The sequence below is a fragment of the Carassius carassius genome, chromosome 49 (genome assembly GCF_963082965.1).
Source record: "Carassius carassius chromosome 49, fCarCar2.1, whole genome shotgun sequence".
Classification (NCBI taxonomy): Eukaryota; Metazoa; Chordata; class Actinopteri; order Cypriniformes; family Cyprinidae; genus Carassius; species Carassius carassius.
In genome coordinates, this window is record NC_081803.1 from 23,221,493 (window position 1) to 23,237,915 (window position 16,423).

The window sequence follows — 16,423 nt, forward strand, 5'->3', positions numbered from 1 at the left end:
GGCAGGAGTCCCCCGTTCCCTGCTCCTCCCCGTTCCGGCGGATGGCAGCAGGCTCCGGCTCTCTGGCGAACGGCGCCGACTCCTCCGCTCCCTCACGGACGGCCGCCGTCTCTCCACATCGTGGGCGGCCGGTAGCGAGCTCGCCCGTCCCCGGCAACTCGCTCCAGCCCACCGCCTCGAGCGTCCATGGCGGCACACTCCTCGCCTGCTCGTTGGCACCGCGGATTCACCACAGCGGCGAGGGATCTTCAGCAGCGTGTCCCTCCTTCTCCCGGGCTTCGGCACCACTGTAATGAATAAACCTTTGTATTCATCCGGAAGAAGGAGGCGGGAACCGGCGGACAATCAAATAACATTTAATTATTCAAAATAAACACAAAACAGCGCACCAGCCCCTCACGGACGACTGGTGCGCACAAAATAAAACCAAAACACAACTAAAAGCCCAGGCCTGGTCCTCTCTCGTCCTTCACTGTCGTCGCTCCAGTTTTATATCCTTCCATCTCCTCCATGGGCCTCGAGACCGGTGGGTCGAACAGGTGTAGCTCATCTCCAATCACTCCACCGGCCTCGCTCCCATGTCCCTCGGCCCCGCCCCACTCGTCACATTAACAAATAAGGTTAATAAAACATGCTTTATCAGAAATCTCTGTGCGTCTTGTTTGACAGTCTGAAACATTGATCTTACATAACAGTCAGAAAAAAAACAGCTCTTCGAAAAGTATTGCATATTTGAGTGGTTTGTGTTTGAAAGAAGAAATCCCCGTGGACCTGACCTGACGCTGATCGCATAATCAACAGAAGAATAAAGCAATCTCCTTGTTGTATCTTGATGAATTTCCACACAGAGGTACGCAAAATGTAGGGAGGATGTTTCCCCATGTTTTTGATATACCACTAACCGCTGTTAAATTTGAAAAACATTAATTATATACATCTAGCCAAGTTTCGTATGTAAGTTTCCCTTACAGTCAATGCGAGCGTCGCAAGACCGGAAGTAAGTATGCACACACTCGCGTCGCTGAAGCTCACCGGCGCCATCTTGTGCACCTAGCCCATTATAGGCTTATGTGCAGGTTCCGAAAGTTGGTCGTTTTGTCGCTATGGTTAGTCAGTTGTGCAGTTACCCAAAATCTCCTGAATGAAGTTAAAACCCATCATGTCACTGGATGAAATAAAATCGACTAGCAAAGATACAGGAGAGACCACCTTATAAACGAGTGTGTGGAGGATATTGTCATTTCGCCGTAAGGTTTTGATGGCGTCATTTATTTATAAGGAGGGCAACACTCCAGACGCGCTAATGCACATAAAATGGTTTATTTTATGTATGCTTCGGCAGCCGGTGTTTTTTCTTGTATGTAAATGTGACCAACCGTAACATAGTAGGAAAGAAAAACGTGCAAGTAAAAATACTGAAGTAAATAGTGATCAGTGATAACATATTTTTGGTGGTTTTGTGTACATTTTTGCGGTTTTTGAACAGTTTTTGTGCTGGAATACATCAGCTGGATCTGCCAAACAGATTCGGACGGTTGATTTTAACGTTACAACTAACGTTAAACAACAATATTATTCACAGACACACTTTGTATTTGAGGTAGGAGTAGGCTAATTCAGCCGATGAAATGGCAGATTGCTGGTTTTCAGTTTGATCATTAGTTTTATTGTATTTTTTAAAACTGTCAAATTTAGCCTAACGTTACTTAAAACTTTAATTTTATGTTGTGTAAAACAGGCAAATGATAGCTATTTAGCTAATGTGAATCCAATGTGCCATTGATACGTGTCCATAAACTATGTAGAAGTAACATTAGTCAAATTTTCACACAGAGATGAGTATCCTACAATACTTTAAGAGGAAGAGGACAGAGGAGAACGAGCTTGTAAGTTGTATGGATAGCTACATACAGTATATTCTAAAATTCGCATAGTAAAAGTACTTTAGATCAGTAAAATTAGGCCAACGACATGTCATCAGAGTTTGCATTGAAACCAGTTCTGTGTCCTCAAACATGTTACTTTTCTAGACAGGAGATGAAGAGACCACAGAACAGGGGGAGTTAGGTCCAAGTAAGAAACAGGTAATTGGAATATGACAGAATGCTAATTTTTGTAGAATAAAATAATACATGGGAACTGTGTCCAACTAATTTAACTAGTTGTTATGATTACCATATTTTCCGGACTATAAGTTGCATTTTTTTTCATAGTTTGGCTGGTCCTGCTACTTATAGTCAGGTGCGACTTATCAAAATTAATTTGACATGAACCAAGAGAAATGAATCAAGAGTTTGTCTAGACTGAAAACAGAGTGCCCTCTCGCGGCTGGAGAAGGTAATGTTTTCTTTTGGTTCTAAATAAATGCGACTTATTGTCCAGTGCGACTTACATGTTTTTTTCCTTGTCATGACGTATTTTTGGACTGATGCCACTTATATTTAGGTGCGACTTATTGTCAGAAGAATGTGGTATATATATTTAAATGTAAAAATAGTTTATTGCTGAAGCTTTATAATGAAAAGCTACATAGGGTCATTTGAAAATTCCAATTTTGTCAGATTCTGTGATATTCTACATTTAACAGCTGATTCCATTTTTTAAATTTCCACCTTTACTGCATTGGGTTTACTGTAGTGGTCCACTGATATTGGCTTTTTGATGGCCGATGCCGAAATCATAGAGCAGAGTGGCTGATTTTGCTGATATAAAGCCAGTATATATATATAGTGTACCAACTATATAGTGTACCAACTATACTTATACTGAGTTATCCGAGTCAAAGCGTTACAAGCCTCATCACCGCCGCTGTTTAAAAGCCCAACGCGCCTCTCCTCGAGAGACGGGTCTCTTCCCCGTGCATGCACACTGGTGTCCTCGTGGGTCCAGGAAGGGTGCGTTGAGGGACTCCCGCGCCACCAGAGACGTGAGCTGCCGGACCCGCGATCCGGATGGGAACCAGGATGCCGGGCCGTCCATCCCCTCCCAGCACCGCGGCCAACGAGAGTAATGCAGCTGCTAGAGGAAGACACAGTGGGCGTGGCGTCAGGCCTCACGTCTCTGGTGGCACGGGAGTCCCTCAACGCACCCTTCCTGGACCCACGAGGACACCAGTGTGCATGCACGGGGAAGAGACCGGTCTCTCGAGGAGAGGCGCGTTGGGCTTTTAAACAGCGGCGGTGATGAGGCTTGTAACGCTTTGACTCGGATAACTCAGTATAAGTCCATTAAAATGAAGAGATATGAAGCGAGGAGTTGGTGTCTCACACATTTAATGGTTGGTACACTGCAACCCGCTCTTCTCATACATGAGATATCAACTCTTCCTTGGCGTTACAAATAAACAAAGACAGAAAAATAACAAGCGGCAGAGCTTATTATCTGTCGTGGTTCTCGTTACACAGTCACGTAGTCCTTCTACGTCATCACCAAACAGCGCCTTAAAGTCAAGCAATCAGTCTCTTAAAGGGCACACCGCAATATAACTTGATGCATGCAAAACATACAGTTTTGGCCGTTACAGATTCCCCACCGGAAAGAAAAAGGCTGTCCTCAGCCGTACACAACATAAGGACAACATTTGAATTCAGCTCCATACATGGAAACTTGGAAATCCATCAACACAAATGTTTTACATACACATGGAAATAACTGGCATACATGTCAGTACAAGCTTCACATTACACAGTATGCTTTTAAAAGACATATCACAGAAAAAAAACAAAAGCTTGTGTAACCAACCCATGTGTAAAAACTATTTTCTTCTCTTTTTCCTCAACACAACACATGAAAACATAAGAACTAGAACAATGCTTTCTAGATTCCCATTGCCACGCAAGGAAAGTAAAGCATATTAGTAACTTTTAACACATGAGAAATCCAAACCACCAGACACATTACTACTTCAGATCCAATCTGTCAGTATGATACTCGTTAGTCCATTTATTGTCTGACCACCCGGATGTGATTCTAGGTGCCAGTCTAGGTCTGAGATTGTAGTGATGACCTTCAAGATCAGCGTCAAAGTCAGGAAGATGTGCATGTTGTGAAGATGTATTAACATCAGTGTCAGCATTAGGAGTACAACTATTCATGTTAAGCTTGGTCGCGTCATGGGAATTGTCAATGGAATCATCACAATTAATATCGGCCTCACTAGGCAGAGAAAAGCATGCATCTTGAGGTTGGTCCTCACCCCTCTGTCTCACCAGCAACCTGTCCTCCAACCCCTCATAGGGTGTTTCAGACTCATCCTGAGGACCACTTGGTGTATGGCTGCAGTATGCGTTCCAAGTGTGGAAAGGCTGCATATTGACCACATGGTAGACACCCGCATCCTATCCTGTGTCCAGCTTTGCAAGTCTGTAATTCACATCAGACAAGACTTGAGTGACACGGTATGGACCAGAGTACAAGGGTGCCAATTTTGCTGTAAAATTAGCCAGTGCATCTGATTTGGGGTGGGTTTTCACTCTGACAAGGTCACCAATAGCATAAAAAACAGAGCGACGTCTTTTGTCATAGTGCTGCTTCCTTTTGTTGTGACTGGTTTCCAGGGCTGCCCTAGCATGGTCATGTGCCGCTTGCAATGTCATTCTCAAGCTCTCGGGATAAGTAGTTTCAGGTTCCTCTATTCCATCCCAGACAGGCTGAGTCACCAGGTCTAATGAAGTGTTCAACTCTCTCCCATACAACATCATGGATGGGGTTTGACCTGTACTTTCATGTGGTGCTGTTCGTAGTGCAAAGCAAATTTGTGGAATATATCGGTCCCAAGTTGTATGTTTATCATCCACGTATGCTCGAATTGCTGTCTTGAGAGTCCGGTTCACCCTCTCGGTGGCATTTGTCTGTGGGTGATATGCCGTTGTGAGGCGATGTTCTGTTCCCAGAAGAGTGAGCACCCGTTCAAAAAGGTCGCTCACGAAAGGAGAACCTCTGTCTGAAATTAGGTATGTCGGGGCCCCGTGACGGGAAAACACTTCACTTAGCAGCTTATTTGCTGCCACTTGAGCAGTAGCTTCTCTCACTGCCACAATCTCGACTCACTTTGAAAAATAATCGACAAAAACCAAAATGTAAGAATTCCCACTGGCAGTACGTGGCAAAGGACCAACGAAATCCACCCCAACATACTCCCAAGGGTTTTGGGGCCGAATTGGGACCATCAGACCGGCAGGTTTTCTCTGACTTGGTTTTGTTAGTTGGCAAACCGTGCAAGAGGTTACATATTTCTTCACCTCAGATGCCATTTTAGGCTAGAAAAACCTGAGTTTCAGTCGGGCCAAGGTTTTTGTTATCCCTAGGTGACCCGCAGTTGGGTGATCATGGTAGTATCTCAGCAAAGTACTTCTAAGAGACGCAGGAGCATACAGCCTTAAAGATTTCAAGGGGTGGATGCCGCAAGCAAGTTTGGGATCATGGAAGTACAACAGGCCGTCCTGAATGGAATACTGAGAGCAATCATCCATCTCACTCTACCGTTGAAATGCAGACTCTAGTTTACGGAGGAGATCACCTGTGATTGGATCATCAAGCTGCAATTGTCTAACATGAGAGCGATCTGTGAGAGTCACTGAAGGCAGTGTACGGAGGTCAAGACCACCAATCACAGCGTAGTCAGGAAGGAGGTCCATTGGTGGCACATCATCTACCAGAGGATTTCTTGATAGTGCATCAGGGACTTTGTTTCGAGATCCAGGCTTGTGGACCACATCAAAATCAAAGTCCTGAAGGCGGAGAGACCAACGAGCGAGGCGGCCAGTGGGGTTGGGACGGGACATCAACCACTTGAGACCACTGTGGTCAGTGAAGACTGTGACGCGGAGACCCTCAATGTAAGGCCTAAAGTGCTCAAGGGCCCAAATGACGGCCAGACACTCTTTCTCGGGCGTGGAATAAGGTTTCTCCGATTTATGCAGGGCATGACTAGCATACGCCACAGCAACTTCTCTGCCATGCAGATCTCTGCATCAGCGCAGCTCCTAATCCCGCGTCGCAGGCATCGGCATGAACAAAGAAAGGTAGAGAGAAGTCTGGGAAACTTAGCACAGGTGCCGAGGTTAATTTTCGTTTCAGAAGGTCTATGGCGTCTTGGCATGCACTGTCCCATACAAAAGGAGCATCAGTTTTAGTGAGCGCGAAAAGTGGTTCAGCGTGGCGGGCGTAGTCCTGTATGAACCGTCTGTAATAGCCTGATAGGCCCAAAAACTGCCTCACTTGCTTCACATTGACAGGGGTTTTTAAAGTCCATAACTGCCTTCACTTTGTTCTGGTCTGGCAGGACGCCACTTGGACAGACACGGTACCCCAAGAAAGTGAGCTCTCTTCGACAAAACTGGCGTTTGACCAGTTTAATGGTCAACCCAGCAGACTTAAGCCGTAAAAGGACTTCCCTGAGGTCATCGTGGTGGCTTCACCCACTTTCAAGCAACATCTCGATGTCGTCCAAGTAGACTGCACAGCACCTATAAATAAGACCAGCCAAGACACTGTTCATCAGTCTTTGAAAGGTCGCTGGTGCATTGCAAAGACCAAAAGGAAGCACACGGAACTGAAATAGCCCACAATGTGACACAAAAGCAGTCTTAGATCTTGAGTCTTCTGCCATGGAGACCTGCCAGTACCCCCGAGCAAGGTCGATCGTGCTTAAAAATTTTCCTCTAGAAAGGAAGTCTAGGGACTCATCGACTCTTGGTAATGGATAAGAGTCCTTCACCGTAAGCTGGTTTAACCCACGATAGTCCACACAAAATCGTGGTTCACCACAAGGCTTCTGTACAATCACAACGGGGGCTGCCCAAGGTCCTGTTGCCGGTTCAATGATGCCGTCGTTCAACATTTTTCCTATTTGATCCTCAATCAACCGCTTTTTAGCTGGGGAGGTTCGATAAGGGGGGAAGGTGGACTGGCTTGGCATTCCCCGTGTCAATGGAGTGCTCTGTTAGTGATGTGCGACCCAGACGACCATCAAAGAGATCTGAAAAACTTTCAAGTACCCCTGACAGTTGTTCCTTCTCAGCATTACTCAGACATGCTTCCTCAACCTTTCCTTGAAGAGTTGAAGGTGGGACTTCCATAAATAACAAACTGCTTTCCGACTCCATTACTTCCCCACCTTCCATCTCCTCTATTAATAAAGGATCATTGCCTATGACAACAGTTCTGGATGGGATGTGAATGGTGATGGAGGCACGCAACATGAAATCCATCCCTAAAACCAATGTTGAGGGTAAGCGTGGGACCATGGCAAACCGGTGATAAAAACGCTGTCCCATGAATCCAAAAGCCAACCATGTCAGACCTAAGGGTTGGCATGCCCCACCATCTGCTAGTTGGATTGGGGGAGCAGACCATGGTTTAATGTTAACCTTCAGTTTGGCATGATTTTGAACAATGTCTGCTTGTACCGCAGAAAGCGATGCACCGGTGTCTAGTGTAGCATCTAACACCTGGCCATGCAGGTTAATCTTGACTCTAAATGGAGTGTTCCAAAAGGAAGATGATGTTGGATCTTCCACATGGCAAAGGACAGGATGTCCTGGAACAGCAGCATTAGACGGTTGAGGCGAAATTATCTTCTGGAAGGAGGATTGCCTCTTCGAATCGTCCTCCCCCCTTTGGAGTTTCCCTTGTGTCTTACAAATGAATTTCCTTCCCCTGCATTGTTACTTCCAGGGTCGTTCGTAACACTTGCATCAAGAGCAGGTTCCAAAGGAGCATTAGGGGACTCACTTGGTCGTGGGCCCATTCCAGAAAGTGAGTTGCAGTCTGGACATGTACGAGAAGTGAAACCAGGGCGTGAGCACTTGTAACAGTAGGTTTCTTTGGCAAATTTAGCTTTATTCTGCATTGCAGGCAAAGAACATTTACCTGGTCCCAGGATCACATGGAGCTCGTGAGCCCTAAGCAAAAGATCCATGCCAGAGGAAACAGAAGTTCCATAGAGAGCAACTCTATACTTTTCAAGAGCATGTTTACAAATAAGGCTGATTTGCTCTTGCTCTGGTGGAGGAGTTTTCAATTTTCTGAATTCACTTAGCATGTGAGCCACAAAAGTAGGCAGGGGCTCTTCAGGGCTTTGCATACGGTCCAAGATTCCTCTCATTATTTGTTCCTGGCTGTCGGAAGGAAGAAAGACTTTCCTGTAGAAATCACAGAACTGGGCCCATGTAACAACATGTGAGTCAAGGACGGAAAACCATTTCTTTGGCTCTTTAGCTAAAAACCGTGGCAGCTCGAGAAGAATCTGAGCATCGGTTAAATCAAGGGAGGTTCTGTACACATTAACAGATTGTAGCCAATCTTCCGGGTTAACATGTCCATCTCCCGCAAACACAGGTGGTTCAAGCCTTGACTGGTACAGTACAGATGCGAGGATTCTGCTAGTAGCACTCAAATCAGAAGAATTGGGTTGTGGTGAGAAAGTCACGTTTGTATGAGAAAAGTTATTGGTGGATGTACCTTGTAATGGCACTTGGCTCGGAGGAATGTGGATGTGTGGTGTAGAGCTGGCCATAGGAGGGAGCTGCACATGTGATGCCGCAGGGTTGTTGACATCAGAAGGACCAAAAAGTCTTAATATCCTCTGCTGTAACTGAAGAGAATCGTTAAGGCACTGTTGCAATACAGATACTTCAGCTTGTAGGAGGTCCACTTGAGTCTCCAGGCTCACACGCTTTGGTAACTGTGGTCTTTGTCTGAGGACAGAATCTGGTAATGTGTAAGTCAAGTCAGTGTCAAGGTCTGGTTGAGAAGCCATCACAGCAAAATGTGCATTTACATAAACAGCAATTAAGCGATTGTAAAAATTCTAAATACAACCCAGAAAATACAACCTGTTATCAAAATGCACCCACCATCAATAAAATAAAATAAAAATTCAATAATCTGACATCAACAATCCCTCTGAGCTAGTTATCGTCTATTTTACTAGAGCTCAATATTTTTGTACCACAATAGGCCCAGAGCAAGAGAAAATATTGTTTCAAATTGAATTAAATGTTTGTAAAATTACTTGACCATGTAAAAATACATGAAAAAAATGGAACTATTACTTAGTCCAGCATAAGTAAATTAAGTCCACGATCAAGAAAACTGTTCCAACAGGTGTATTTTTTCCTCAAAATGTTCAAAACACAATTCCAATGCACCACAAAAATAACCCACAAAAAGTCTTTGAAAGAAAACCTTTGCTGTTCGCTTGTGCAGTCAAAGTCAAAGAGCACACTCAAAAATCCGTGTTGAAATATCCCAGGAAGGTTATATATATATATATAAAAAAAATAAAAGTTTGTAACGTTAGCTTGGATCAGTCTGTAACTTGGAAATCAGGCAGGGAAAACTTCAATTAGATCACTCAAAAAGAAAAATAAACCTTTTTTTCCATACTGAACTATTTTGTAAAAAAAAAACGTCCCCACCAGCTTGTAAACGAAGTCGAAATGTCCAATAAAGCCAAAAGCACAACTTTCAAATGTTGCAGATTAATGCGCTGTCCTCGTCGCATCAAAAAAACTGCGTCATCCACTCACGCAGAAATACGGATGTTTCTTGCACACATGGCACCCAGTATTAGCAAGCTAATCTCAGCAGTTTCCACTATGCCGATTGAACACCCTCACGTCTCGCCAACTCCCATACTGGTTTTAGGATTTCATCGCAGTAGGTTCCACTTAGATGTCGGATCCAGTTTCAGTTGTTCGGGCGCCAATTGTAACGCTTTGACTCGGATAACTCAGTATAAGTCCATTAAAATGAAGAGATATGAAGCGAGGAGTTGGTGTCTCACACATTTAATGGTTGGTACACTGCAACCCGCTCTTCTCATACATGAGATATCAACTCTTCCTTGGCGTTACAAATAAACAAAGACAGAAAAATAACAAGCGGCAGAGCTTATTATCTGTCGAGGTTCTCGTTACACAGTCACGTAGTCCTTCACGTCATCACCAAACAGCGCCTTAAAGTCAAGCAATCAGTCTCTTAAAGGGCACACCGCAATATAACTTGATGCATGCAAAACATACAGTTTTGGCCGTTACAGGCTCCATTTCCTTCAGGTGTGCCCCATCACACGCCGCCAGCCCTGACTCGTCCAGTGCCCCTCCTCTCACACACCCACTCCAGTCGGGAGCCTGGTGAAGGGCGGCGATTTAGGACGGGGTGCCGGTGACATTCAGGGAGGAGGCAGCTGACTCTCACAATATATATATAAATCCGGGGAATTTCCCCCGAACCCCCTCCGACACCAACCCCCCTCCCCCCCACCCCCTCCGGCATTTACTCCCCCCCCCAGGTTCAAAATCGCTCCTACGCCCCTGGTGATGGATGTTGTAAGATTAATTGTTCAGGTTGAATAAAGCCTGCGGGTAAAAAACTGTTCCTGGGGTGGTTTAACAAGATTTTATCCCCACTTCTGTAAGCATCCTATTTTGCTTGACGAAGCTGTTTGAGTTTCCCAGTAAACCACGGTTTATCATTATTAAATGATAAGAATGTCCTGGTATATGCACATATCCTCACAGAAACTGATATATGAAGTTACAGTCTCTGTGAGTTCAAAACAAGATTGTTAATCACTCTCTGCTAACACCAGTGGCATTTAGCAAAGAAACACATTGAAATAAAACACATTTAAAAGCATGTGAACTCTGCTGAAAGAGCAGCTTTTAAAATCTTTCATTCTGTGATATGTGAAAGTTATTATTTATACTAAGAAAACCATTACTGAGGACCGAGGTCACATTTATAAGGGTCTAGATCTCGGAAACTAGGAGCTTATAATCAAAAGTCCAATTATACAAATGCTTGCTTTCTCAAGCAGTGGATTAATAAACACATATAATCCAAAACAGACTTGTTTTTGTTAATTTGCGTGTTATCCAAATTAAAATTACAATATCACAAACTCAGATTTACTGTTTGTGTGTGAGACTTTTTTTTCTCTCATCTTAAAATTGCATTTTTATTATTATTATTGGGACAAGAAGTTTATCATAATTTGTCATTGCACATTTTATCAAGACAATATTTTTTATATCATATTTGCTCCCTTTGCCATTTCAGAATTGCCTCACTGTTAAATTTGCTAAAAAAAATTTAACGAGCTTTAAAAAAGCTCGTGACAACTTACCCCATGAAGTGTGACAACATGCCCCAGATCAATCAACGTCTGTACATTGAATATCAATGTGTTTTCCCCCGAGTACAACAAATATGAAATGTTTAATAGCTAAATGTAAATAGCTTTGCACAGTTAAATCCTATACATGATCTCTAAATAAACGCAATCTGAGGAAAAAAAGTGACAACTTGCCCCGATATTACAAATCGCACATCTCCCATCTTTTTGAATATGAATGTTTAAGACAAAGACATATCCAGTATCCTTAAATCTAAACCTTTTTCCACATTATTCAGCAGTGATCTGTGCAAACAGCCAGAGAGAATTTCACCACAGGTGCAAAAACTGATCAAAGTAGTATAAAGAGTTCATAACATTTGCGTTTTATCAGTTAATGTGAGTCACAAAGATCTTACCTTCCGTCTCTGATCAACTCCGCACTGACTCCCGCGAACGCGCACCTGCGCACCTGAACGCGCACCCGATCTCGCACCTGAACGCGCACCCGAGCGCGCATCTGATGTCCGATCCCGTTTGTAAATTACTGAACTATTATGCCAAATGTTTAGAAGAGAAACTGTAGGGAGAGCTGTAAACAAAGCGATATTTCTCATGCTTTCAGTAAAATTAATCAGGCATAGATAAAAGTAAGTTCTCGATTAGAGTATAGCCTAATGAGAATAAATTATCTCAGTTTCTTTTACTTCACAATGTAAATGATAAAAGTACATTTCTGATTAATGACCGGAACAAACCGAATCATTTAAATGAACCACTCAAATGAACCGACTCCCTGAATGAATCCAATTTGTTTTTTAAAGATGCTGTAATTAATGCAGTGTAAAAACTAGACCTTCTGATTAATAATAACTGCCACAGAAATTAATTTCAAGAATTAAATTAAATAAGGCGATTATTATTGTTGTATTATAAATGCATGTATTATAAAATACATTTCCTGAGATCATTTTATGCCCAATAATGTCATTGCACGAGCTGTTTTTGCTTCTAGCTAAAGCTAAGAGCTGCTGTGTGTAGATGATCAACAGCTGTGAAAAATGATTCACAATCAGAGCATCAAATTTAGCCTGATGTCTGTTTGTGTGCTTGCAAGAAAAAAAGCTCATTTAAATATTTAATCTGAGCATGCATCTATGCCAGGTTTTGATTTATTTATTGATTTGTAATTATTTTGGGGTTGTTTTGAATTAAACATTTATACTTCAGGTCAAATATGAACATCAAAAAGAATTTAACATGTAGAAGCATGCAAATTTCTTCCATTTCATGCAAGATTTTTCTATCATTATAATTAGTTCTTTGTCTCATCATGCATCAGGCTGTTATGTTTGTGCAATGTTTTACATGTTCACGCTGGGGCCAGAAAATATATCTGCAGTATGAAATTTTAGTAAACACCTCTCTCCTTTCAGTTTTATAGACTTATAGAGCTTTATTCTTCTTATCTCTCTGTAAATGTCCAGCCTTAACTCCCCAGCTGTGCTCGCTGACATTTTAATGCAGGTTCAGCTCGGATCCCAAAAGGGTTTAAAAACAGCAGGAGAGACTTTTGTACTCAGAACTCAATTTTTAACATCGGTCTGTTGATCTCAGCAGGAAAGCAAGAGATATGAGCCCTTTAAATCAACATTTAGACTCATATTTCCTACCTCCAATGTGTTATTGTTTTAATATCAGATAATGCAATACGTTACACATACAGCTTTACCCGAGCCAAAACGCTGTTAAAATCAAATTACTGTTGTGTATAATGCTCTATTCCCTTTATTATTATTATCTTTCAACTTTGTTTCGAACTTTTTCACTGGAGGAAGTGTTATTATGGATTATAGACTCTATTTGTTTGAGTTAAAAACATCTTAATGCTGGATGTGTTTCATCTTTTGTCTTCTCCAGATGTTCACTGATGAACTGGAGTGCTGTGGATTATTGTGATGTTTTTATCAGACTCTCATTCTGACGGCACCCATTCACTGCAGAGCATCCGTTGATGAGACATTTCTACAAACCTGATGAAGAAACAAACTCATCCTGATCTTGTGACCTGTGTGTGAGCACGTTTTCATTCCATTAATAAGCTATGTACTCTCCTACACAAACTACCCGAACAAAACTGAATCAAAACTAGTTTATTGGCTGTCTGTGTCTCAGTCTCAGGTGCAAAAGTCCAAAAAATGAGATTGTTAAGAGTTTTGAGAAGAAGCATGGCACTATAATTGATCATGAGACAGTTTGCTGAGGTTAAATTGGAAGCTCAGAAAGTCTCACCCAAGCGTCAGAAATGCCATCCACATCCACAGCGGATTTAACAGAATGCCTCTGAACAAACACAGGCCACTAGGGCTGTTATTTGTGAGCTAAAATAGCCTTTCCTCTTCCTGTGAGAAGAGTCACTATAGGCACAATCATTGCAAACCTTGGGTTTCACTGTTTATCTGCTCTGTTTAAACACTTCATCTTCACGTTACCCACAACTGTCTGTAAATAAATCACAAATAGTTTGAAATGGTCCATGCATCAGTTAAATCATTGTTCCCTGTTGTGGAAATAATCACCAGTTTTTAGCCAGTTGAGTTACTGCAGTGCATTGTGGATATTTCATGAAGAAAAAACTGTTCAATCGCTCACCAAGTGTTACAATGTTAAAGGTGCCATGTGCAAAAATTGAGGTAAAAATATCCAAAAAAATGACCTACACGCATCAAAAGAATGAGAAGAAATAAGGGCGATGATGTCTTTAAAAAAATGTAAAGTTATAGTGCTGCAGAGATATCAACCTTAATTAGCATTAGCATTACTAGCCCCGGCCCGACAGGTGTCGTAATACCAGTTTCGGCCATGGGAGGCGGTATGCGGGCAACATAACCACCAGCCAACCTGCAATACACGAATAACTCGCACGGCTTGTGGGCGTAATCTAACCTGATGTCAATCATGTGGAAAGTACAGCCCACTACTTCATTTCAGTTCAGGGAAGAGAGCGGAAGGATGACTGAAGCCCTTGGCAAGAGACCACCACCCGCTACAGGGAAACAACCGCGCTCGGAATCACAAATCAAATCCGATAAGAAAAGGAGCCGAGCCAGAGTAAACATCGGCACTGCTTTCAATCGCTGGAGACAACTGATGGACCTGAAAGAAATGAGGTTCGACACCGAACTTGCAACATCTCTCCGTGTCCTCTTTGCTTCGTGGTTTTTCTGTACGTGAGAAAACTGATGTGTGGCGTGAAAGCGTGTGAAAAGAGTCAATTGCGTGTGTCTCACGGTGAATGCTTGAGAGTTGGCAGCTCTGGTTACGTTGGTTGGCGCTAGCTTGGTCAACATCAGCTGTCTGATGTTAACCAATGATGTTGACAGAATGCTGTCTGTCAAATTAATTTAATTCAAATAATGTGTATATACAACTCAAAATGTAATATGAACAAAACGAATATGAACATATTCACTGGTAAAGGTGAAGGGGAGTAGCTTGAAGATGTCATGTTTCAAAATCACTTGACATCACCCAACGTTCCTCTGGAGGCAAAACGTCCTCTTAGGCTTCGGCTATGGCTGTAGGGTTGTTGTGAAGGCAGGGGCGGAGCATAGAGACTATGCCGTTTCTCGTTTGTTACTCTAGAGTAGACCAGTTCACTTTATTGAGGCATACTGCCCCCATCTGGTATGGAATGTGGAGTATGACTTGATTTTTTTGCCAGACATGACAGATGGCACCTTTAAATAATAATAATATAGAATGTAATGTAATATAATATAAAATTATATAAAATATAAAAGTATATATATAATTTTTCATTCAAATATTCATTTACATGAGATAATATAGGATATTTAAGTTAAACTGGCACAACAAATGTGAATGATGCTCATATTTATGATTTGTTTTCAGGTCACATGAGTGAAAATGTGATTGTGTAACACTGCCATCATGTGGTCATTCATTACAATTACATAATTTTAAAAAAAAATAAAATCCCTCCTCACAGACATATGTCAGTGCTAAAAAATATCAGTTCACAATCGGACTGATATAAAACATTATCATTTAATGCATATAAAATCTGACTCTGGCTTATGTGCACTCCTTGTGAATCTCTCCCAAGTTCTTGAATCAGCTTTTCCTGACCATCTTCCCAAGGCTATGGTAGCATCGTTTGAATCGATTCTTTTCTTTCGAATCGCTCGAAAGATTCAAATGCACAGACGAGCGAATCATTCAGCGCGCGCCATGAACTTTGCCAAGAAGCAAGAATACGTTTTGTTTTTCCTTTATTTATTTTATGTTAGATGCATGACGAAATAGATTTATTAAGAAGAGATAAAATGTTATCTTAATTATTTTTCAAGCCATTAAATCACTGATGCCATGAAACAAATTCAGTATGAATGCGTTAGAATCTCTGATATATTCTCTGATATAGGCTATAATAAGTAGATTTTGCTTTTCCAGTCCCAGAAACCTATTAATATTCTTAATGGTTTCTTTTATGCATAAAACTTTAGATACAAAGCTGAAACTGTCTGTGTGATTGGAACACTATTATACAATTTAGAGACTCATCAACAACAACAAAATAAGCAATAGTAACAACACAAGATCGTAATATGACGTATGATCAGATGTTAAACGATCAATAAATGACTCGTCACATCATCATGAATCTTGAGTTTAACAGTGAAGATTGCCAAAGCAGCAAAGAGTTAACTTCCACTTCCAGACGGATCGGACACGGTTCCTCCAGCTCTCCTTCACAAAGGTCATCGATGTGGACATAGTATATGTTGTATTTCTCTCGTTTGATTCTGTGGTGAATTGTGCTGAAGGCTGATAATGTCAGTCTAAATGCAGGTCTGAAAGTGGATCTCCAGCCTATGAAAATAAATCAAGAATACATTAGATGAAAGTCAACATTGTTTACATGTGTTAGATGATACAAAGACATAAACTGGTATGCTTCACTGATAAATGAAGAGAAGTTGAAGTGCTGAGTGTGTGATGATGTGGTTTACCGTGAGCCGGATCAGACCCATGAGTCCAGCGGCTGCGGCGTCCGCTCCACTAAACCAACCGCAGGTCTGCTGGTCCTGATGAAAAGCCTCTTATCATTCACTCCCTGAAACACATTCAACATCATGAAAACATTAAAGCAGCTCTGCCCATTATGCATTATAATGCTTTGTAAGTTCTTCTTCTCCTAACTACGCAGTACATTTTATCACCCAAAAATAAAGATTAGCTGAAATCCTCTAACTCAGATCATCTGAGATCAGGATG

The 16,423-nt window shown here is 42.0% G+C and overlaps 1 protein-coding gene across 1 annotated transcript in view; it reads right to left on the reverse strand.

Annotated features, from left to right (window-relative positions):
• Positions 1–15,400: 15,400 nt before the first annotated feature.
• The window catches only part of arvcfa (ARVCF delta catenin family member a), a 21,794-nt gene continuing 20,771 nt past the window's right edge, over positions 15,401–16,423 (reverse strand). Inside the window, exons 15-16 of the mRNA XM_059544945.1 lie at positions 16,159–16,262; positions 15,401–16,018 (exon numbers count right to left, since the gene is read on the reverse strand). Of these exons, the coding sequence (XP_059400928.1) occupies positions 16,170–16,262 (93 nt within the window). The 3' untranslated portion in view covers positions 15,401–16,018; positions 16,159–16,169. The remainder of the gene's footprint in view (positions 16,019–16,158; positions 16,263–16,423) is intronic.